The following is a 25,595-nucleotide window of genomic DNA, read 5'->3' on the forward strand; positions in this document are numbered from 1 at the left end:
TGTTTACTCAAGAGTTTTCCTATTTTAATTTCCCTTGTCTCAACTCTTCTTCCCTGCAATAGCTTTTCCCCTCATTTTGGTCATCATCCACATACAATATATTTGAACCAAAGACATATGAGAATTTAGTGTATGGTAAAGATGACACCTATCAAAAGGAAGGATTTTTTTTAATTTTATTTTTTATAATGATTTTTGTTTTTTCCATTATAGCTGATTTACAGTGTTCTGTCAACTTTCTACTGTAGAGCAAAGTGACCCAGTCACACATACATGTATACATTCTTTTTTCTCACATTATCATGCTCCACCACAAGTGGCCATACATAGTTCCCAGTGCTATACAGCAGGATCCCATTGCTTATCCATTCCAAAGGCAATAGTTTGCATCTATTAACCCCAAATTCCCAGTCCTTCCCACTCCCTCCCCCTCCTTAGATTTTTTTTTAATTAAAAATATTTCTATTATTTTTTTGGGGGCCACACCTGTGGCACATAGAAGTTCCTGGCCCAAGGATCAAACCCATGCCACATCAGCGACTTGGGCTGCTGCAGTGACAATGCAGGATCCTTAACTTGCTGTGCCATCAAGAAGGATTTTTTTAAATACAGATGTAGGGACAACTGGATGACCATTTGAAAAAAAATAAACTTAGTGACATACTTATGTCAGGAAAAAAATCTAAGTGGATAAATATACAAGAAGAACACATGGGGAAAAAAAAGCTTTATAATTTTGGATTGAGAGGGCTTTTGTAATTTTGAATTAAAATCCAAAAGTCAAACCCAGACACTTATGGTCAATTAATCTTTGACAAAGGAGGCAAGAATATAAAATGGGAAAAAGACAGTCTTTTCAGCAAGGGGTGCTGGGGAAACTGGACACCCACATGTAAATCAATGAAACTGGAACACACCCTCATACCATGCACAAAAATAAACTCAAAATGGCTTCGAGACTTAAACATAAGATAAGACACCATCAAATGCCTAGAAGAGAACATAGGCAAAACATTCTCTGACATCAACCTTATAAATGTTTTCTCAGGTTAGACTCCCAAGGCAACAGAAATAAAAACAAAAATAAACCAATGGGACCTAATCAAACTGACAAGTTTTTGCAAAGCAAAGGAAACCATAAAAAAAAAGACAGCTTAGAGAATGGAGAAAATAGTTTCAAATGATGCAACTGACAAGGGTTTAATCTGTAAAATGCACAAACAACTTAAACAACTCAACAGCAAAAAAAAAAAAAAAAAAAAAAAAAAAAAACCAGCAACCCAATTTAAAAATGGGCAAAAGACCTGATTAGACATTTCTCCAAAGAAGATATACAGATGGCCAACAAGCCATTTGAAAAATGCTCAACATGAAAACATGCTCAACATCCCTGATTATTAGAGAAATGCAAATCAAACTACTATGAGGTACCACCTCACACCAGTCAAAATGACCATCATTAATAACTCCACAAACAACAAATGCTAGAGAGGGTGTGGAGAAAAGGGAACCCTCCTGCACTGTTGGTGGGAATGTAAATTGGTACAGCCACTATGGTATGGGGGTACCTTAGAAAACCATACATAGAACTACCATATGACCCAGCAATCCCACTCTTGGGCATATATCCAGACCAAACTTTCCCTGAAAAAGACACAGGCACCTGTATGTTCATTGCAGCACTATTCACAATAACCAAGACATGGAAACAACGTTGATGTCCATCAACAGATGAATGGATTAAGAAGATGTGGTTATATATACACAATGGAATACCATAAAAAGAACAAAATAGCAATTTGCAGCAACATGGATGGAGCTAGAGATTCTCACACTAAGTGAAGTAAGACAGAAAGAGAAAGACAAACACCATACGATATCGCTTATATCTGGAATCTAATATACAGCACAAATGAACCTTTCCACAGAAAAGAAATTCATGAACTTGGAGAACAGACTTGTGGTTGCCAAGGGGGAGGGGGAGGGAGTGGGATGGATTGGGAATTTGGGGTTCATAGATGCAAACTATTGCCTTTGAAATGGATAAGCAATGAGATCCTGCTGTATAGCACTGAGAACTATATCTAGTCACTTATGATAGAGCATGATAATGTGAGAAAAAAGAATGTATACATGTATGTGTGACTGGGTCACTCTGCTCTATAGTAGAAAATCGACAGAACACTGTAAATAAGCTATAATGGAAAAAATAAAAATCATTATTAAATAAAAAAAGTAAGAACCAACAAATCAAAAATAAAAATCCAGAAGTCACGAAAGATTGAAAGTCAAACCATCCAAATGTTTGAAAACATTCAGTAGGGAGGCTGGAGTGAGAAGTAGGCACCTGCACATGCTACTGGTTGCAGTGTAAATGACTTCAGTCTTGATGGTAGCCTGAAATGTTGGCATTACCAAATTAAAGGATATATTCTTTTACCCAGCAATTCCACTTTGAAGAGTTGATTCTAAACCTCAATTGACATAAGTGTGAAATAACAAATACGAGTTTACTCATTGCAATGAAGTCATAGCCAATGTCTGGAAATCAGCCAAATGTCATTAATCAGGTCTTGGTTAAATAAAGCATGGTACATCCATTTGATGGAAAACTATGCAAGTGTTATAAATGCAGAAGCTGTACAGATAGCTACAGTAAATACTGTTAACTGAAAAAAAAAAGTATGGAATAGAACAGAGTGTATATTATGTTACCATTTGCCGAAGAAAGAAGAAATGTGCATTTATGCTTGTCTTTTGCTCGTGTATGCTTAAAGAAAGCATAGAAAGATTCATTTCAAAATACAAACAGTGATTATTTATGGGCGTGGTGTTGGTAGATAAGTAACCATTTTATACGTTCTTATTTCGAGCCATGTGAACGTATTTCCTATTAAAATTTAAAATGAAGACAAAAATGTGGGCAAAACTTCCGAATTTTAAAAAACATCCAGAGGGTCAAACTCAACCCGGTTGGGAACGTGATCCAGCCCCCGGCTACGAGTTTGTGGCCGGTGCCTTCAACACTGGGTTGTTTGTAGGATCTTTGCCCTTAACTACAAATACATCTTTGCTATTCTCATCAGGCCTCCAGATCATTTTCAGCCAGCAGAAATTTTAGACAGAAACACAGATGTTCTCCAGGAAATATCTGGAAACTTTAAGCAAACAGGAGTCTGTGGTGTCAGCTTGCTTTTCATCTGTACGGAGGAAGAAAGCTCCACTTTTCCTTTCTGTTGGCTTCAAGGGGCAAACAGGCAGGAACACTAGTTAAGTGATCACAATTTGTCATGTCGAAAAAATTGTGCCACCTTACCATCATTTGATAATTTATAATAAAACCTGCATGGAATTTCTGGCACCTTCCTACCACTGTAAATTGTTGATTGGATTTTGTCCTCCTTGAAGCAGGGTCTACGTTGTCTAAGTAAAAACAGAAGCCAAGGCAGAAGGATCAAGGCTTTAAAAAAGCCTTGTCTGGAACCATGATGAATATCACCACACCCAGATGCCCCCGTCGATTGGACTTCACTGGTTTCATTTGGAATCTTCGTACCAAGAATCAGTGCCTAATGTGCAGCTTAACACTGGAAAATTTGTCTGAAAAAAAGGTGACTGCTACAGAAACCCATTCCTCCAGGCTTTTCCATCTGTTAGAAATTTGAGCCACATGCTGTCTGGGATAAAAGCAAGCACTCAGTTTCCTCTCCCACCTAGTTGCCCCAGCAGCGCCAAGGGCATCATTTGCTCAGCAACAATGGTCTCCAGACAAACATCAAGCCTTTACTTTTCCTCTTCTTCTAAAGAAACGGTCACCTGCATGCACCCATGGTCAGATTCAGAATGAAAAATGGGGTATGGTTAATTCCAAAAGGTAAAAATTTATCCTCCAGTTTTCCTAGACGGGAAGGCAAATTAATTAAACAAGCAGGAGAGAATCTAAGACGAAAAGTCCACTAAACATGTTTTGTGGGACTTGAACACTTCCAAAGCACTCTGGGATTTTTTTTTTTTTTTTCTTAACTTTTATTACAAAGCTCAGAGCCACCAAAGGGAGGTTCTATTCCCATAGCTAATTTTGTATTTTTATTTTTTCTCACTATTGCTGCCCAATTCACATCAATGGAGAAAAACGCATTCACATCTTGTAAGCCCATGACAAAAACAGGGAAAGAACTCAAGCAGCACAACTGTAAGAAACGCCAATTATGAAAGGACGTTGGAAATGGGCCATCCACGACAAAATTGCTCTTTCCAAAATACACACTAGCTATACGTGTTAAAAGTCAGTGTTAGAGCTGAACAAGAAATTGCCACGCAAGCTCTGTATTGCACAGTGCCAGAATTATCGCAAGTGAAAACCTCTTATTAGGGATTGTGGTTTCTAAAACAACCCAGGCAGCCGCAAGCTTTATAGCGCTATCTAGTGGAGAAATCTGGAAATTACTTCGTTGGTAGTATTTTCCTTTTACCTGGGCAGCACACCGTATTTGCCTCATTTATAAAAAAGAGACAATTTGGATAAGCAAAGAGTAAAAACATAAAACGCACTCATTATCCTATTATGGAAAAGAACTACCACTAACAATTTGCAGTTTTTCAATCCACACCCCTCTTTAGGGGGAAGAAGGAACATGAGTGGGCAGGCAAGGAAAACATGATTTTTACCCAAAAGGGATCTTTCTGTATACAGGTTTTCTGGTTGTTTTTTTTTTCCACATCCACCACACGAAGAAGTTCCCAGGCCAGGGATGGAATCCACACCATGGCCGTAACCAGAGTCAGAGCAGTGACAACACTGGATCCTTAATCCACAGAGCTACCAGGGAACTCCCTGTATACACCATTTTGAAACCCGCTTTTCTCATTTAACATTGTATTGCAACTGTCCCCACATGTCAATAATTCTGTTTCCTTATTTATGATGGAGAATATAGAAATCAGAATCAGTACCAAAATCCTCCAAGTGGATCTTTCAGACCTTCCCAACTTTTCTCTTACAGACATTGCTGGGCTTTAAAAAAAAAAAAAAACAAATTATAGAGAAAATGTTGCTCATTTTCTCAATAAATTCCTAGATGTCAAATTGCTCAAATTACTTGCTTGAAGACTTTGAATGTGTGTACTGCCAAAGTGCCACAGGAGAAATAAACTTCCTAGTGATTCAGGTAGTTGATTAAGAAATTATCAGGCACTTCAGAGGGCAGTAAAAATAACATCAAATATAGACAGGAGAAATCTAGATTTTCACTGTCCTCTGGCATCTTTTCTAAGAGGGGAAATCTGCAGGACTCAGGGCTAAAAATACTCCACTCTTTTAGGGAAGAGAGAGGCAACATCTTTCAACCTATAGCTGCTTATGCTAATTGACTCAAGCTAGGTTGGACCAATAATCCAGCATGATGCTCTTTATTATAAATCATAAGTTCCCCACCTATTTCAATACTCTGTAGACATAACCTCAGGGCATTAAAAACTCCTTTCCTATCTTGGCAGCAGAAGTGTAACGTAGCACCTTTATACGGTACAGCCTGATTAACCCATGATATTGACTGATGCAGAGATGTTATCTTTACAAGATTAAATAAACCAGTTGTTCATTGGAGTCATACAGGGAGGGTGGTAAGAAATCTATCAGAGAAAGCAATTCACACCTTCTTCCTATAAATAAAGGTTTTCCATTTTCTCTCTCAGCAACTCCTCCACTTGAGGGGTAAGTGAATTTGTCAACTTGATTTCCAGTGGCAAGTGCAATGTGGGGAGAGAATTAAGCAATAAAATGTTCTTTTCTTGCTTCTTTTTTTGGCAGCAGTAATTACTTTGGGGATATTCCTGAGGGCACAAGAGTTGGCACCTTCTTAAATAAAGTTCACTACATATGATATAAAACAGAAAAACACATTTGCTGTGGGCAAGGAGTGGGTCCCAGGTCACACAGGACAAAAAAAGGAATCTATTTGTGATAGATTCTTCTGTCCTATGATTAGTTCCAACATGTACAACCTCCAGACTGATAATGACATGTTACATTTATTAGAGGAAAAAATATCCAACCTAAACAAACAAACAAACAAAAACCAAAAACCTACTTCAAAATACAAAAGCAAATAACCCATAGCCTAGAACAAGTTTGTCATCTGTTTAACAAACACTTCCCAACAGTGAGAAAACTGTTTTGAATGCTGCCAAAATTAGGTTGCAGATTTTCTAAGAATCCTTTGGCCTTGTGCAGAAAAAGAAAAAAGCCACATGCTTTCCCCTGAATTGTTAGATGAGCCCAAACTCCTTTCTGACCCTACCCTCTATCCAATCCTCATTATCACCCTCCTCTCTCCTCTCCTTTCCATCTCTGAACTTTGTTTATTTCACTTGTAGCCCTTTTTATACCCTGGAACTATTTGCTTTTTTATTTATTTTCTGGTTTATTGCTGCTGTCTCCATAGAATGAAAGTACATCACGTACTTTCCATGATGGGACCTGTGAGGTACATCATTGTAGCCATCCTACAATCATTCCTGGCCCAAAGAAAGCATTCAGATGTTTGTTGAATGAATAAATAAAAGCATGGACGCCTCCTATTCATTGTTCAACACTTGGCATCAAATTGGACTCTCAGGCTAGATTTACAGTGTATTAACCACATGGTCACCTAAACTACTTCAAACTGTCTTACATGTTATGAAGGATGAAAAGTGGTTTCTGATAGAAATTTTTATTTTACTGTCAACTCTGCCGCAAGAAAATAACAAGGCAAGTGTTATAATGAAGGACAACTCACATGCTGTACTATTGGAAACAATAAGGAGGGGTGGGGACTTGGGTAAACTGGGGAGCGAAAGCCCCACCTCGAGGGCAGTCACAGCTCACTCCCAGCTGGGAATACAGGGTGAAATTTCCCATGTTTTCAGAAATGTTTGAAACATGGGATTCTACTGAAATCTCCTAATTAAAAAATACTGTCAAATGTGTCAATTTCAAAACGTTATCAGTTAATTCAAATATTATTTAAAACACTGTGCAGGTCAAATAAAACCTGTCGGTGGCCTTCTGCATCTTACAAAATGCCATGGTCCAATTTTGGTTTACATGCCCAGCTTGGCATTTCCTAGAAGAACAATTCCTTGGAAGATACACCCAATTGGTTAGATGGCTGATAGTTGTGTGAATAAATAAGTCTGAGAAACAGGACTTCTCAGAGCCTTTAATGACCACCGTGAATCTTTAGGAGAGCGTATAAAGCAAGCACTATTTTCCAAAGCTTTTGATGGTGAAGCCCTGTTACAAGGATGATCTTCTTGTTCTGATGAGTCCACAGAACATCAGTTTGGGAAATTTAAACTTCTAGCTTCAGGAATTTTAAAAAGATATGTTTCAAAAGGCACTGAGTGTTCCCTCTTTTTTGAATTCATAGGCTCAGTGGCTAAGTGTGTAGGCAATAAATACCAGCTCGGCTACTTTCTCCCCAGGTGATCTCAGGCAAATTACTTCATCTCTCTGTGGGTTAGTAAACACTCAATAAATCAGGGCTATTATTATCATCTTGGAAGGAGAGAATCAGAGTGGATGTCACCAAAGGGAAATAAACCCAAAATATATTTTGCAAATTCATTGCAAAACACAATTCACTTGATATTCAACCATGATGTTTAACACTATGATATGTTAAAGACTGAAAAATACCAAATAAATAGTAGAGATACATGGTTGTACGTAGTTTATCTAAGTGAAGGCATCTATAGTGTATATATTTTTTAAGATCATTTTTTTAAAGTTGCATCAGGCAGAGCTGATAATGAAATTGCAACGATATATTCTAACATTCTTTGAAAAATTGTAACATGAAGTGTACCATCTTTATTCTTGTTAGGTTTATCTGACAAACATTACCGCATGCCAAGGTGTGACGGGCAGTGTGCCCTGGGAATGCCCACTTTCATAAGAAACAGTCACATCCCTCAAGATCACTGTTGCAAATCTGAAAAGCGTGATGACGGCAGAAAAGAATTTTTCAAACTTCAGATTATGACTATGAATGGATTGGAACATAATTCCTGGGGCAAAACTAGCATTTAAGACCATCCAACAGGAGTTCCTGCTGTAGTGCAGCAGGTTAAGGATCTGGCATTGTCTCTGCGGCAGCTTGGGTTCAATCCCTGGCCCCCTGCAGTGGGTTAAGGATCTGCCATTTCCACAGCTGTGGCGTAGGTTGCAGCTGTGGCTTTGTATTCAGTCCCTAGCCCTGGAACTTCTAGATGCCGTGGGTGCAGCCGAAAAAAAACAAAAACAAAATAAAAATAAAAGCCATCAAACAAAATAGACTAGAAAGAATAGAAAATACCAGCCTATGTTACATGCTGTAAGAATAGCATCATCTTGTGGATACTTTGTCTCATGTATATGCCTACAGATCAGGTCAAGCTGTAAAATATATTTCTTACTGTGTGTCATAGTTAAGTTTAAGAGCTAGTGCCATGAATGTATTTAAATAAATTACCATAAGGGGATATCATAGTAGCCTTTACTAGCCACTCACTTAATGATTTCCTAACATAAAGTTGGATAGGAAATAATGTATCTGGTTTCTACCTGTGCCTTATCATCTTTGCTGGCAGAACTTTCCAACCCCTCTTCCCCCTTGTACCCCTACCCAGACATGTGACTCAGTTTCACCAATGAGTAAATTTTAGGAAACTCCTATTTCATTTAATAGGACATTATGACTATATGCACTGCTTGGAGTACAGCAACCTTTTTAAAACCACTAAGCCAATATTTTATAGTAACTGTAAATGGAATATAACCTTCAAAACTTGTGAATCACGGCTGTACACCTACAACTTACATAATATTGTACACCAACTATACCCCCCCCACACACACACACAAAGAAATAAAAGAAAAGAAAAACCACAAGCCTGTGAACCAAGATGAAACACAGAGGGTACTGGAGACAGATATATGCGGGGGCCATGAATATGCTGAACCAGATTAAACCACTGAATCTAGAATTCTTATTCTTCACAAGAAATAGTATGTTCTCCTCATTAAGGAAGCCACTATTGATTGAGAAGCTTTTTTTTTTTTTTAATTTGCAGCCAAAGGCACCCTAGATGGTATACTATATGCACTCCGTCATGCTGGAAGACCATTTGACCTATTTCGTAATTCTTTATTTTCTAATTTTCTGACAATTTAAAACATACACTCTTTTGTTTAGATCATTACTATTGACTTTCCGTATCATCTCCATCCTTGCTATAGCCTCTAGGTAGGCATCTTCCTTTTCTGGAGGGAAACACAAGGTTTTGAACTAAGTGTAACAGGCTTGGGTGACTGCTAGATCTCGATTCCAGTTCTGCCATTCATTTAGCTGTGTGGCCTTGAGCAAGTAACTTAACTTCTCTGAGCACCTGTTTCCTCATTGGTTACATGGCCCTAAAAATATCTACCCTGTTGTTATAGCAGATAAGGTATGTGAAATGCCTACTACACAGCCTAGGAATAACAAATTATTAAAAGCAGGGGCAGCTGTTATAATCAGACTCTGCCACACAGCTAGTAAGTGGTAGAATTTAAACTCCTTCCCAAACCATTCAGGCTCCTAACACTTGCATGTCAGCTCCGCTACTATAAATGTTGCATATCAAACGTTTCTTAGTGTTAATTTATAAAGTTCATGAAAATTGTAGTGCTGGAGCTGAAAACCTTGCTTAGTTTATAACTTGCATAATTTGAGATGCGTTTTCCCTCTGTAATGACAAAATCTTTTGAGGGGATAGTTCTCTTTCCCTGTTGAAATGTCACGGCTCTGGTCAGAGGAAGGAAACAGAAGTAAGTAAAAAACACACCTTACAATTTGCTTGTCTTTCTAATGCTGGAATTAGGTGATGCTTTTTATTTTTCTTTTTGCGATTAACTTGGTATTTCCAATTTTGCACGCGCTCACATTTTTGAAGAGCACTTCCTTACATTATTGTTATTCAATTTTCCAGAGCAGCCGTCTCAGTGCCATTTCAAATCACTGGTAAAAACATAATACTGAGCATGCAAAGTATGAGCTTTGGAGACGGACCCTTCTTTTTTAGCTGTGTAACTTGGAGTACGTTGCTTGGTTTCTCTAAAGCTTGGATTTCTTCATCTGGAAAATGGCAAAAATATTAAAAATTCCCTTGTAAGTTCTGATGTCTCAATGAGACGATTCGAAGTGATTTTATCTCAGAATTTCCCTTAACACACAGGCTGTCACAAAAATATACCAGGGGGGGTTCATGTCATCAGAAACCACCCAGGAGGGGGGACCTCTGATCAGCTTCATGGAGAACTTGACACTTGAAGGTGAAGGAAATGTTTTTTTGTTTGTTTGTTTGTTTGTTTGTTTGTTTTTTGCCATTTCTTGGGCCGCTCCTGCGGCATATGGAGGTTCCCAGGCTAGGGGTCTAATCGGAGCTGTAGCTGTCGGCCTACGCCAGAGCCACAGCAACACGGGATCCGAGCCACGTCTGCAACCTACACCACAGCTCACGGCAACGCTGGATCGTTAACGCACTGAGCAAGGGCAGGGATCGAACCTCATGGTTCCTAGTTGGATTCGTTAACCACTGAGCCACGACGGGAACTCCGGAAATGTTTGATAAACAGAGAGAGAAGGATATACAGGCAGAGAAAACACCAGGAAGTCAATGGTAGGCGCACAGCTCATGTGTTGGCCATTCTGACCAGATAAATTTAAGGGAACGGGGGGGTGGGGGGGAATACAATTAGAAACACAGGTAGGGAAGCTTGTAGAGACCCTTGAACATCAGACAAAGACACTGGGGCTTGTGGGTAGAAGCATTTAAGTTCTACTATTTCTAAGATAACTTTACAACTTCTGCACCTTTTTTTTTTTTTTTTTTTAAACCCAATTTAGGACTTATGCCTTTGGTTATGTGGCTTTCCAAGTAGATTCAATTGTGCTATCTCTGTGAGCTTGGGTTGGGGACTATAGAAGGGAAGTAAAAAGACTAAAATGTGTAGCAATAGGGAAGAAAACCACGATACTGATAATAGCTAACTTTTTTTTTTCTCAGAATGCAATATTTCTCTGTTAAATCCTTTACATGACTTACCGTATTTAATTTTCACAAATTTGAATAATGGGGAAATGTGCTTGATGCTATTATCATCCCCATTTTACAGATGAAGAAACTGAGGCCCAGAGAGGTTAAGTAACTTGCCCAAGGTCACAGAGCCAGCAGGTGACAGAGGCACCGTTGAAACCTAGACTACTTGATTGCAATGCTTATGTTTTAATTCACTACTTTATATCCCATAGAAAAAGATTCCAGAGATCTTGACTCTTTTCATTTGAATTCTACCACTGAAGAGCAGTAGTAGAATGGAGTTTCCATTGACTAAAATGAGAAGCCTGTGGAATGAAGAACTAGATATTTGGTTGTTGCTGCTGGGTGTCAGTGAAGAGTTCAGCTTTGCACATGCGGAAGCTGAGATGCTCAGTGTACATTTGAATGGAGATGGAGCGATCCGGGCAGCTAGATACTGAAGTCAGGAGTTCAGGGGTAGATCTAAGCTAGAGACATCACTTTGCGACTTGTCAGCAGATGGCTGTATGTAAACCCTCGGGACTAGGGGAGAGCTCTAAGGAAGTGAGTGTAGTGAAAGAAGACATCCAAGAATTGAACTCTGGGCAACTCCAACGTTTAGAGGAGACAAGACTCAGCACAAAAGATGAAAGCAGAGAGGCCAGGGAGGTGGGAGAACCTGCAAATCAAGTGAAGATGATGTTTTGAGAAGGAAGGGGTGGCAGGCTGGGTCCGAGGATAAGGATGGAAATGCATCCTATTTGGCAGCTGAGGTGAGGGGTAGCGGGAGGGGCAACGCCGTGGTCGCTTTACCAAGAGCAGGGGTGACAGAGGACAGAAGCCTGAACGGCGTGTGTTCAAAAGAGACAAGGAGAGGAGGAGGAAAAACCCTGAGTATTTCTCTTAATATCTGTAGCCTGAATGAATCTGAGGATGGATGCACGTATCATAACCCCCCTTAAAAAACGCATGTCTCTTACTAGATTCCATGAATTTTCATGGTTTAGGACCATGATTTATCTTTCAAATGCTTTGCGCAATTGCATAAACAACAACTGCAGAATGTAACTAAACTTCTAAAAGAAAAGGAATCTTCTTGTTTAAATCTCCTGAATCTGTGCTTGGCAACACTTCAAGCACCTCCCCCTACTCTAAAACAAAGACCCTTCTAGAATCACCAGTAACAACAGAAATTCAGTGTTTGGTTTTTTTAACCAATAAAGGTCAGATTTTCATTATGCGATCAGTTGGGGGGAGGAATTAATTTCTTAAATGCGTATCTTATAGTTCTGGTTCAATTATTGGGGGGAGGGAAAATTAAAAAAAACAAAACAAAACCTTACCCCTGCCAACACATTGGTTTGTGTGAATCACAGCTCAGTGAAACCTTTCAGGCATATAATTTATCTTTTCTTTGGCCTATGTAGTAAATGGTTTATTTGTTCATGAATTCTGGCCTTGTTTTAATTATGCTATGCTCTGAATGTAGTTTTATAAGGCACAAAAATAAGATTGTCGTTTGGAAAACACAGAAGATTTGTGTGTTTCCCTCAGAATGAAATGGTGGCATCTTTCTCCCAATTCACAGCTCTGTGGGTCTGTGGTTGGAATTCCAATCCAATAAGGGGCATGCAGTAAAACTAGGGGGAAGGGTGTGGGGGGGCGTTGGGGGAGGGGGAGGGACAGCTGACAGGCTGAGCCCAAGGCATAATTTACCCTAGGAATTCTGAATCAATACATCAATGGGCACATACGCATAATGTGGCACTCCCACCAAGCAAGCCATTGATTGAGAAGTTTTATCCCTGTTACTTTCGGAGGGCTAGCTAGAGCCTTTCATTACACTTCTGGAACAATCGACTCCCCACCCCCACCCAAATACAGCTCCACAGCCAGGGATGGAATCAGAAATCCTATCAATCAGAAGGCTGCTTTCGTGGCTGTTGTTGTTAAAAGGCTTTGCAGATGTGTGTATTGGGGGATCCATTAAGGTCACGGGCTGAAGGAGAAATGAGTGGCTGGTTCATAACTTCTCCATGTTTTATTAGCACAGAGTGCAGAGCGGGCTGCCAACCAAAAATGATACTGCCAACCCAAAATAGAAATCGGTAGTGTTACGGAGGCAAATTTCATGGGTGACTCTAAGGAAACAAATTCCCTGATTCCAAAAGGAAGGTAAGTTACAATATTTGGATCTCCCAGGAGGTTCCTGTAACTTCCAAATGTCACCCACAGGGCTTTTGCTACATTAACTTCCAGCCAGTTCCCAGCACAGACCCCGTCTTCTGAATCAAATTTCATTTTGGAACTTATTCCACTCCAACTGAGGTTGCTGTCCTTAAGAGTGTTCCAAAAAAAAAAAAAAAAAATCTAAGCCGATAAAGCACAATTCTAAAACCTTTTCCCACTTTTCTTAAAATACGAATGGATTGATCACATTAAGGTCTTATGGTTCAAAGGTTGGTTATCAGAGGCTGAGCCGGTTTTACTTAATTGCGATGGGGATTTGGATACATCCTGAGACACCTGCCCAAAGGTGAGTAAAGCTCAGTCCTTCCTTCTTTTCCTGTAAATAACTCAGTCTTTTCCGAACTCGGGCAATGGGCTGGCTTGGGATGCCTGCGTACATGAGACACGTGACTACTCAAAAACTCGGACCCTCAGAATGGTCTTAGGCGCGGTGACCAATAATGACCATGAACAAGGGCTTCCCACGCAAAGTAAAGCAGTTAAAAGCTTCTCAAATATTCATGAATATTGATGAGCAGTTTACAGCGCCAAGACAACCTCACGGGCTCCAGGTTTACTCACGTGATGGAAGATGCCCCCTGGGCCAGTGAGGCTAATTCTCCCGAGGAGTCTAGACATCCTCTTCAAAACTCAGTCTCCTCCCTCAGAGCCCTGGGCACCTTGCATCATAACTGAGTTCTTTGTACTTCTTCTCTCGCTAGACCACACCCTCCCTGAGGACGGGGACTCTGTCCTGTCCACCACTGTGGCACTGCCTCACTTGTGCCTGGCAGTGTCCCACTCGGTAAAGACCTGATGGCTGGGTACATCTGAAGGCTCACTTCGAATTATACAGATAGGTATTCGATTGGCTCCTGAACTGGTGCATTTGGGGAAGGGGGGCATTTAAAGGGCAACTTTTCTACCTTTTTTAAGAAAACGTAAAAATCAGTCCCGGGGGTTAAAATGTCCAGAAACAACAAGAATGCTGAGTGCGTGGGTCTAAACACATGTGCCTACTATCTTTTCCCCTAGTCTAATTGTCCAGAGTTTTCAGCTGGTGTCTAATAGGTACAGTATAATTCTTGACACCACCCTGGGTGCAGTAAAACCACAGATGAATGTGGTACTCATTTTCCTGAAGGAAAATAATATCTGGAAGTCCTTAGACCAGAGCCTGGCACAGTGTAAATGCTAAATAAATGAGAGCCAGTGTTATTATTAGAACTTGGCAGAATGCTAGTCAAGACAAATATATTGACTCCACCATGGAATAAAAAACAGTCCATCTAATTTTTTCCCCCGGGGTCTAACCTCAACTAGAAGCACTTTATTCCCAAATTTTGAAAAACACTGTTGTTTCAAAGTCCATTAACTAAGGAAATAAGTGTCTTAAAATACAATGTATCTACTTTTATTTCCTTCTTTATTCAAGGAGTTCTTTTCTTGGGCCCCCCCAGTACAAACAAACTCTCAAGGTTGAAAGCAAATGCTCTTTTGAAGATCAAAAGAACTTGCCTTTCTTGGGGCAGGAAAGAAAGCAACCAGTTCAGATGCCTCCTTAAAAAAAAAAAAAAAAAAAAAAAAAAATCCCATTTTCAAACAAAGGTATTACTCCAGCTTTGTAACTAGTAACTAATACATAAAAGAGTCTGCCCAGAGCTGTAAGAGTTCTTTACTCAAATGCACACTTGAGTGCAAAAGATAGTTAAAGATCAGTCCAGGCGATTAAAAGCAAGAAATGAAATGCATTCCAACAAAAGATGATAAACATACTACGTTCCGAATGAGCTGCCGCGACGGAGGCGGGGGGGGGGGGGGGGGGGGGAAGGTATTTGAAATCTTTTAGGGACCGTTTTTATTCTGCTAAAGCCTTTCCCTGCAGACTCCGTGGATCACACGTGCGACCTGTCCACCTCTGCCTTTGATAAATGGAAGGACGAATTCATCTGTATCTAACCCACCTCCTTGTTTCTTTGACATCAACCAGATGCCACAGCTGTTATTGTTCTCCCAGCAGATGTTCCTGCCCACGCAGCATGGGCAGTCGCAGCGCTGCAATGTGCTGTTTGTTCTAGAGGGATCCAGGGCTTCATACCTGGTCAGGATCCCTCGGTGATGGCAGAGCAACACAGGAGCAATCACCTTGCCCCCCCCCACCGCCCCGCCCCGCCCAGGCTGGCATTAGGAGCAAGTGGATCCTCCCTTTCAGCACTTACCGTCTCTGCAGGGACATCGTCTGCCTGTGGGGATGATGCAGGACTTTCGACGGCCTGGTCGTGATGCTCCGCGCTCCGGGCTTCCTGCTGGCCGGCCCCCGGTGCCTTTTCCCGTCCCTTGTCCAGTTTGAAGAGTTTGTCAAAGAAGCCGGAGTCCTTCGGCTTGGAGGGGGCTGCTCCCCCGGCCTCAGGTGGACTCGGCGCTGGTCCCCACGGGGCCGGGGTCTGCCCGGGGGTTTTATCTGGGTCTCGCCCCGATGCAGCTGCCACCGGAAGTGCCATGGGCTCACTCGGGTCTTTGTTCCCTAGCGCTTTACTGGAGCTGACATCAAGCTTCACTGACCCAGGGGATGAATCCGTGGCTTGGTCTCCGGTACGTCCTGGTACAGGCCGAGAGAGTGTCAAGAAAAAACGAGATTTAGCAGCTGGTGCCTCGGCTTTGGCCTCCTTCCCAAGATTCTTTCCGCTGGCATCCGCAACAGCGCTGATCTCCATTGTCTTGGGAGAAGAAGTGGCCACATTATCCTCCTGGACACTTATTCCCAGATCAACTGCAAACACAAACAGAAACAGCGGTCATTCAACCCAGCGGGGAAATTCAGGGATTGCTAATGGACTCCAAGCCTTCCCAGCACAGAGGCCACCGTGCACACGGGGACTGTGCTGTGCTCCGTCCCCCTGCAGAGCTGCAGTCAGTTAGCAAGATGCCTTCTGAACCTGCTCTTCTGCGAAGGGTTAGAGGGGGCGAGCCCTGTTATCGGGACGCACACACCAGGTGCTGTGTCAGCAGTACTAGTGATACACGAGTTATCTTCTTTTATGGCCCCAGGAATCCTCTGAGGAGCAAATTATCCCGAGTCCAACTGCGAGGCAGGTCGGTAGTTGTGGCTTTAGGAGAACAAGTTTCCCAGTCTTGGGACCGTTGCCAGGTGGGGCCAGATGGTTCTTGTGCTCCGGGGTCCTTGTAAGGTGTTTCACAGCATCTCTGGCCTCTGCCCACCAGGTGCCTGGAGCACCTCCTGGTCATGACCACCAGAAATGTCCCCGGCTGTTGCCAAATGTCCCTTGAGGGCAAAACTCGCGTCGGAGAGCCACACTGACGCTAGATTGTCTATTGAAATCTGAGTTACTTCACTTGTCTGTGCCTCGATTTTCTGGTAAAATAAGGCAAATAGTAGAACCTACCCCATAACTTTGTTGGGAAGATTGTGTGAGTTACTATTCTTAAGGCACACCAGACAGTGCCTGGAATATAGTAAGTGCTCAACAAATGTCATGAGCGTTGGTTATTATCATTATTCACGAGTGAGAAAACTGACAGCCAGAGAGGTTGATTCACTTTCCCACGGCTGCCCAGCAAGCAGAGTCTGCTTGCACACAGAAATCTGACTCCAAGGTTCATGCTCTTTATTTTACCATAGACCTACATTACCACAGTCTGTTGCGAATACTGGTGATGTTAAAAAGAAATAACAGAAGGCTTCCGTTTCGAAGGCTGGAAGAGCAGATGTCGACACAAGAAGGCGGATTGGACTTTGGGCAGAAGTGTTACCTGCGCAAGACTGTGGATGCAGGTTCTGCCTCCTCCAAGGAGGGGGCGCTGTTTCCAGAATCCACCTGCTGTCTTGAACTCTGCATTGACCTCACTGAACTGCCTTCTTCTTCTAGGTGCAGTTTATAAGGGGACAGATTCAGGAAATAGAATATTCAGCTGAATATTCAGGAAAAAGATAACACTACAAAATTTGAAACCGCAGTGAAAGATCAAGATTCTCTATTGAGAAGCTGTGTGACCTTGGGCAAGTCACTGAAAATCTCTGAATTTCTGCACACATAAAATGGAAATAATACAAGCTCCTTGCAGGGTTGTCGTGATGTCTAAAGGAGAAAACTCATGCAGAGGATCAGGAACCCTGCCTTTTCCTTAGTAGGTGCTCAATAATTGACAGATACTGTGGTTGTGTAGTTTATAGGTGACAACTTCTTAATGTCTGTTTGCAGGAAAATAGAGAAAGGAGAGAACGAGGACGTCGTTAGATCTTCTCTTACTGCTTCTATGTACTGAGAAACACACACACATCCATTAGCTATTGTTTTCGTCAAACTCTAGTATCTCAGTGTCCGGAGTCAAGAACGAACAGAAAAGGAGAGACACTGAGAGACAGAGAGAAAGAGAGATAGATTCTTGTGCAGAACGGTGGTCTCCTCTTTGCACATCGAGGAGCAGAGATGACACGGCACAGACCTGTGACAAGCACTAGGGGTTCCTCATAAACTTGGATCCCAAGAAAATCACCTTGCATGAATAGTGGATGTATCTTCTAGCTCTTCTCAACCATTTTTTTCTGTAGTCTTGGATTTCAAAATTGTGGTGACTGCCATGCTCAGAAGGGAAGAGGAAAGGAATGAGCGAGAATAAGGAAGTGATGGGTAGATGGGTCAGGATGCCAAGCAAGTCAGCAGTTGAAGTGTCAGAGTGAATATAAATGAATTGTGGGGGTGCCCCATGCCAGGAGACGAGGAGACAGTTGACAAAAAGGGAGAGACTAAGATTCAAAACAAGAAAGGGCTTTTCAAAATGCCAGAAACACCAACTGATGTCTTTTATTAGTCTTTTGCTTCTCTTCCTTATTCTCTGGCTAGAAACCAGAGGAGCTAGTGATAAGTAAGAGTGTTACAATCAGAGAAAAAGTCCTTGAAAACAAAGCTTCCTATGGACAGACATTTTAAAAAGTGCCAATATATTGGTCTGATAAAGGATCCATTCCTTACATCCAGGCTTCTAGACTAGACTTCAGTGCATTTAGAGTCACAGCAGATGCAAACCATAGCTCTTGATATCAGAGAATGGATAACGTGTTTTTGATAACTTGGAAGAACTAGGACTTCTTAGATGGGACAATCCAGAACAATGAAGCTCTGCCCTCCATACTTGGGGGAGTGTGCCTACCCAAGTCGATCTCCTGGAGCTTCTATTTCCCTTGCTAAAATGCTCACCTCCTAGGTGGGCACATGACCTATGATAGACTAATAAAAATAAATCCTATGATTTTTGCCGAACCTACTAAAACAGAGTTACAATCTTTGTACTTGGGTTGGCAAACCAGGAGAGGGTGCATATGGAGTCTGTGGCCTTGGCCATCACATTTGGGAGTGCTTGTCTGAGAACCAACACAGGTGAAAGCGGAGCCACGAGATCCATGGAGCAGATACCCAATGATAGCATTTGGACGCCTGAATCCAGCTGTCCCTGAAGCTGGTGCACCATTACATAGCTAGCAACTCTCTCTCTCTCCCTCCCCCCCCGCTTCTTTTTTCACTTATGCCAGTTTCAGTTAAGTACATACTCAGTGACTCCGAGAGAATCTCAGGGAATTGGTCAGTACCGATTTCACTTGCTAATTAATAGCAATCCTTCTCCTTGAGAAGCTGTCTCCAGGCTCTTCAAATATGCCTAGGAGACATTTAACATGGGGTGAAGGAGGGGCAAGGAGAGGAAACGGGAGAAAGTTAAATCCTAAGGAGCGGGATAGAAACAAAGAAGCACCCATCAACATTTTGTCTCCTTAGTAAAAATGAAGACAAAAGATACATTTGGGGATTTACTTGAGATCTTAGTAAGTGTTAAAAAACAAATTATGTGGTAAAACATTAACCCTCTCTCTCTCACACACACACACACACACACACACACCCAATCTGTGAATGAATAGGAAGAAAACCCACTGGAGTTCCAGGTTTTATACACTTGCAAAGATGGGGCTCATTTACCTCCCTTCCTCACATTATTACGGAAAGAATAAAAAGTTCCTGCTAGATGACCAGAATTCCTATGAAAAATCTTGGGAGAAGCCCATCTGGAATCTGGTTTCAACAAAAAGCTTTCTCATAAAGCAGACAAACAGATGACATGCCAAAGAGATTTTACTTTCCGTGAAAAAAAAAATGTGTAAGAGTTTTAGGAAGATAAAAAGAAATCAAGGAAGAATGCAAATGGTAGCACCCAAGTATTTAGGAGCGTTGAATATGTTTATGCCCTTAGTTCAGAAAAGATACTGTGTGTGTGTGTGTGTGTGTGTGTGTGTGTATGCACGCACGCATCCACACGTGTTTTAAGAAAGTCATTTTATCTAGCCATGTGATGGAGAATTTACTTCCGATGGCATCTTTGTGTAATTGTCAAGAACTTATACAGTGGATCAGAGAGACCTGGATTTAACTTAAAATATTGTGTGTGTGACTTGGGCAAGTTATTTTATATCTCTGTGCCTTAATTTTCTTATAAAATAGACCAGAAAATAAGTGCTTTCTTCAAAGAGTGACTGGGAGGATGAAACGAAGTACCTCCTACAAGAGATTTGGCATAGGCTCGTATGTGCTGGAGAGCTAATAAATATTAGCTGTTTTGTTACATTTACATATTATTACTACAATTACTAGTTAACTTCCTAAATAGCCTAAGGAAAGGAATTATTCCTATGGTTTAATCTATAGACTTGGTGCTCTGGAAACCCTTTTTAAGATAGTAATGATAGGAATTAATTTATCTTGAGAAAACTAAGGATCTTGGCCAGAGCCATTTCTAGAATGCTTTTTCCAAGCGCCAAGTCTTAATTAAAACAAACTCCTTCATTAGAATTCTATTACACACACACACACACACACACACACACACACACACACACGGTTTTCATTTTCCTCTTCAGAACTTCTGAGTAAGGGCCATCTTTTGTTTTGGTTTTTAAATGTGCCAAAGCTACAATTTTCACTTGATACAACTATAAACACAATAGCTGAGAGTCATTGACTGTTGCCCAGGTGCCGGCCATGATGGTAAATGCTGTGTGTAACAAGAAATGTTTTATTTATGTGTTATAGCAAATATATGCTAGGTACCATCTTCATGCCCACTTTACAGGTGGGGAAACCGAAGCTTTGAGAATAAAGGCACTTTCTAACCTTATCCTGCGCATGATGGCGGAGTCAGGATTTGAACCCATGTTTGCCTGATTCCGAAGCTCAAATTTCTAACAACGTGTTGCAGAAGCAGCAAGAACAGAAGAGGAAAGGAGGAAAGATGAGTGGAACAAAGTAAAATGTGCACTTTTATTCCACAAGAGAATGAGTGGATTTTCAAGAAAAGCTATGCATGGGGGTAGGGGTGACGGGGGGAGGCTGTGCTTTCTCATATGTCAAACATTTGTGTATGATTTTTGTTTGCTTTAAATAAAAATTAGAGCATATCGTTCATCTGCATGAAACGATCCAAAGCAGGCCTCACTGCAATTAAAGTCAAGTCCAAATGTGACAGAGAAGAACAGACTTGACCTCATATCGGTTCTGTTCCTATAGATGTAACCTTTGTGATTCTGCTCCTCTGCTTCGTCTTGGTGGCTCCGAACCTATGTCAAAAAAATGTGGCCTGGAGCCTGAATGATACAGGATAGGCTCTGACCTTTAAAGATGGAACCCTTTTCCATCTAAACAGAGACAAAAAGTTGCAGAAGAGAAAATAACAATTATCTTGTTAGAGGCTTATAGCAATGTTATGAACAGATCTACCAACCAGGACAGCTGCAAGAACAAAGAATTTGTCACCAAGAAGTTTGCAACCACCAGCCACACCCTCTTTTAGTATAAAAGAAGCCTCAATTCTAATTCAGGGAAGACGGTTTTGTTTTGGGGGGGGGGTTGTTTGTTTTTTTGTTTTTTTAGGGCCGCACCCTCGGCATATGGAGGGTCCCAGGCTAGGGGACCAGTCAGAGCTGTAGCCGCTGCCCTACGCCAGAGCCTCAGCAATGCGGGATCTGAGCCACATCTGTGACCTACATCACAGCTCACGGAAACGCCAGATCCTTAACCCACTGAGCGAGGCCAGGGATCGAACCTGCATCCTCATAGATGCTAGTTGGGTTTGTTAACCACTGAGCCAAGACAGGAACTCCTAAGATTTTTTTTTTTTTTAAATTTGGCTATGCCTGCAGCATGTAGAAGTTCCTAGGCTAGGGATGAAACCTACACCGCAACAGTTACCCCAAGTCACTGGCAGTGACGATGCTGGATCCTTAACCCACTGCACCACAAGGGAACTCGTGGGCCGACGGCTCTTGAGAACACTAGTCCACTCCCTTCTCAGTCTGCTGGCTTCCCAAGTAAAGTCACTATTCCTTGCTCCCCACCTGGTCTCTGGGTTGTGCAGTATGAGCCTAGACTAGGTTCTGTTCCATGGACCGCAGCCATCAGAACCTCAGCGCACCTGTGTGCTTCCTCTCACCTCTCAGCACACCAACCTTGTCCCTCCCCGAAGCCCTTCAACCCTCAGGTCTTTTCCCCTGGGAACGCTTCCTCCGCCGTCTTCTGTGGCTACTTGGTTATGGTTCAGGCCCCAGGTCAGGCCTTCTGAGACCCCACCTTCTCTAAAGCAGCCCTCCCCTCTCATCCCCACTCGCTCAGCCCCATGTCACTGTGGATTCTGCAGAACATTCCTCAGTCTCTGAAAAAAAAAATTTCATTAATTCATCATGTGCTCGTTTCCTCCTCACTAGAATTTAAGCCCTGAGTGGAAAGACTTGGCCTCTTCTGACCACAGCCGCATCCCCAGTACCTCCAGCAGAGTTCTGTACTTTTTTGGTTCTCTTTAATTTTTAACCTTTTATGTATTTTTTAAAAAATTGAAGTATAATTGATTTACAATGTTAGTTTCAGGTGTACAGCATAGTGATTCAATATTTTTGTAGCGTATACTAAGTTCAAAATTATTACAAAACAATAGCCATATTTCCCTGTGCTGTATGATATATGCGTTTGTTTTCTTCTATTTTATACCTAGTAGTTTGCATCTGGGAATCCTTTACCCCCATCTGTCCCCTCCCCCCGGCCACATTCATTTTATTTTATTTTATTTTATTGCTTTTTTAGGGCTGCACCCATAGCCTATGGAAGTTCTCAGGCCTACACCACAGCCACAGCCACACGGGATCTGAGCTGTGTCTGCAACCTACACCACCAGCTCACGGCAATCCCGGATCCTTAACCCACTGAGCGAGGCCAGGGATCGAACCTGTGTCCTCATGGATGCTAGTCAGATTCATTTCTGCTGAGCCACGACAGGAACTCCCACATTCATTTTAAAAAAATGGCTAAATTTGTCCTGGAGTTCCTTTATGAATTCATTATCCAAATCCTCCTTGCTCTTAAGGTTAAAGAGGGACGCAGAAATGGTCACCACACTTAATAGTCACAAACCGAGTGTCCTCTTAGAATTTCTCACGCAGACACCCCCCTCCTATGTGTCAGTATGGTGATCAGTCAGGATACAGGCTAAATAAAGAGGAAATCGAATGCCCACTAATTGCAAAGGGATACCGTAAATCTTGCAACAGATAGAGAAGTTTGTGGAGTCCTATAAAGATTGCATACAAAGCTGTTGTTGGATGAGGATCTGGCAGAGTTAAGATAGTTCACCAAAGAAAAAGGGAAAATGGAAGGGAAAGTAGTTGATGACACACTGAATTCTTTAAAAGAGAACTGTATTTGAATTTCAAAGGATTACGATAGGCCTGGGGAAAACGGACAAAGACCTCAAAAAGTTTTGCAAAAATGACCCTTCCGCAGTCAGGCTGCAGGAGTCAAATGACACTGCCAACTGTGGCTTTCTGTGTTGTGCAAATGCATGTGTTGTTTTAAAAGTTTTGAAATAAGGATTCACGTGGCTGATATTTAGGGAGGAAGATGTTAGATTTGACAATTTCCCTGAATGATCAGATTTCATGCTCTCCTTCTCAACATTAAAAACCCAGAAAGTCTTTTCCAAGAGAGTCTAGCATAAATAAAAGCAAGGAATGAGTTTCGGGGGGCAAGAGGGAAGAATTCTCAACTCTCAGTTGAATACAGCGTGTCTGAACATTTGGTGATGAAAATGCTGGGTTCAAATGTTAAGTGGGGCAAAAAGGTAACTCACCCCACGTTTTCAAGAAAGCATCCCCTGCATCCAGCAGAGAATGTCAGTCACTGGGGGGCTTGGCTGCACTAGCAACCCTCTCTACTTCCCTCCTCTTAACTCACACATTTCCTGTCATTCATATGCTTATACCAAAATCAGCAGCAGATGAAGATAATTCAAATGCAGAACCAGCCTTTGCTCCAATATGAGCCAACACTGCCACTCAAAGACACGAGATGCTTGATTTTTTTCTCTGAATTTAATAATAAAACACATTTAACATGTGTTTACCCCAGATAGCATTAATTTCTCTCTGTTTTTTTTTTTTTTTTTTTTTTTTTTGCTTTTTAGGGCTGCACTTGTGGCACATGGAGGTTCCCAGGCTAGGAGTCCATTCAGAGCCACAGCCACAGCCACAGCCACAGCAATGCAGGGTCCAAGCTGTGTCTTCAACCTACATACACCACAGCTCATGGCAACACCGGGTCCTCAACCCACTGAGTGAGGCCAGGGATGGAACTCGCAAACTCATGGTTACCAGCCGGATTCGTTTCCACTGCGCCACAATGGAAACTCCTGTCAACATTTTTCTTTCCCTGTCTCTACCCTGTTTGCAGTAGAATGAACATCTGCCATGCGGTATGGCTTATCAAACTTTGTCCATACGTGTACACAGAGGTTGTTAGGTTTTATAAAAATAGGATGATTTTAGATACAGTTTTTGATTGCTACTATGTATCATTGCTATGGGTTGGATATTTGTGTTCCCTTCCAAGTTCATATGCAGTAACTTAACATCCATTGTGATGGTTTTGGGAGGTGAAGCCTTTGGGTAATTAGGTCAGGAGGGTGGATCCTTCATAAATGGGATTAGTGTCCTTACAGAGGAGCCTCCAGGAGTTCCCCTCATGGCTCAGTGGTTAATGAATCTGACTAGGAACCATGAGGTTGCGGGTTCGATCCCTGGCCTTGCTTAGTGGGTTAAGGATCCAGCGTTGCCGTGAGCTGTGGTGTAGGTTGCAGATGCGGCTCGGATCTGGTGTTGCTGTGGCTCTGGGGTAGGCCGGCAGCTACAGCTCCGATTAGACCCCTAGCCTGGGAACCTCCATATGCCACGGGAGCAGCCCCCAAAATGGCAAAAAGACAAAAAAAATAAAAAATAAATTAAAAAAATAAAGGAGGCTCCAAAGAGCTCCTTTGCCCCTTCCATCCTGTGAGGACCCAGTGAAAAGATGGCCATGAGCCAGGAAGAGGGTCCTTGCCAGACAAGGAATCTGCTGGCACCTTAATCTTGGACTTCTCAGCCTCCAGAACTATGAGAAATAAAGGATATTGTTTAAATTATGCAGTCTATGGTATTTTTGTTGGAGCAGCCCAGATAGACTAAGAGAACCAGAGTTCTCCCTCGCAGTAAATATATCCAACTCTACCTTATTGTTTTGAATGGCTACAAAATATTCCTTACCCAAAGACATTTAAGCCATTGCCTAATCAATGAACAATCTGATAGTTTCCAAATCATTTTTCTCTCCACTTCCATTACAAACAACACTGGGGAAAACCTCCAAGATCAAAAATCCCAAATGAGTGCTTTATTTCTCTAGAACAGAAGAATTGCTGTACCCCAATTAATGTGCACTTGATTTTAAAAAATAGACAGGGCCAGATTACTTTCCCCAAAGAACCTCTAGAGATTCACATTTCTGGCAGCCATGTGATGTCTCCCACCCCCAAGGGTGGCAGGGATGCGAAGCAGTAGGAACACTGATCACATATACAACATTAAACACCTTTTAAATGGTTAAAACAAAGAAAAAAAATCTTGCCAGGGAAAATCATGTAGCATTCCATTAGAGCCCTCAGCTGTTAGGACACAAAGGGTAAGCCTTGGGGATGGCAGGTGAGGGTAGGTTGAATTCAGGCTATACAGAACACTGCTAAAGAGTGACAATTATTCTGGCATGGCCACTGCTGTGGTGTGGGTTCGACCCCTGGCCCGGGAACTTCCACATGCCACAGCTAGCTTGGGACTCCTGGGGCACTGAGATTAACTAGCCAGAAAGCAACATGAGACAAGGGACTGAGGGGAGAAGGTTGGGGAAAAGCAGCCAAATCAAGAAGAC

At 41.9% G+C, this 25,595-nt stretch overlaps 1 protein-coding gene across 18 annotated transcripts in view; it reads right to left on the reverse strand.

The window, feature by feature from the left end:
• BCAS1 (breast carcinoma amplified sequence 1) overlaps nt 1-25,595 on the reverse strand; it is a 118,757-nt gene that overhangs the window by 62,367 nt on the left and 30,795 nt on the right. For all 18 annotated transcript variants that reach the window (XM_021077187.1, XM_021077191.1, XM_021077186.1 and 15 more), the window contains one exon: nt 15,531-16,081. In XM_021077187.1, the coding sequence (XP_020932846.1) occupies nt 15,531-16,081 (551 nt within the window). The remainder of the gene's footprint in view (nt 1-15,530; nt 16,082-25,595) is intronic.

Source organism: Sus scrofa, chromosome 17, assembly GCF_000003025.6.
Source record: "Sus scrofa isolate TJ Tabasco breed Duroc chromosome 17, Sscrofa11.1, whole genome shotgun sequence".
Lineage (NCBI taxonomy): Eukaryota > Metazoa > Chordata > Mammalia > Artiodactyla > Suidae > Sus > Sus scrofa.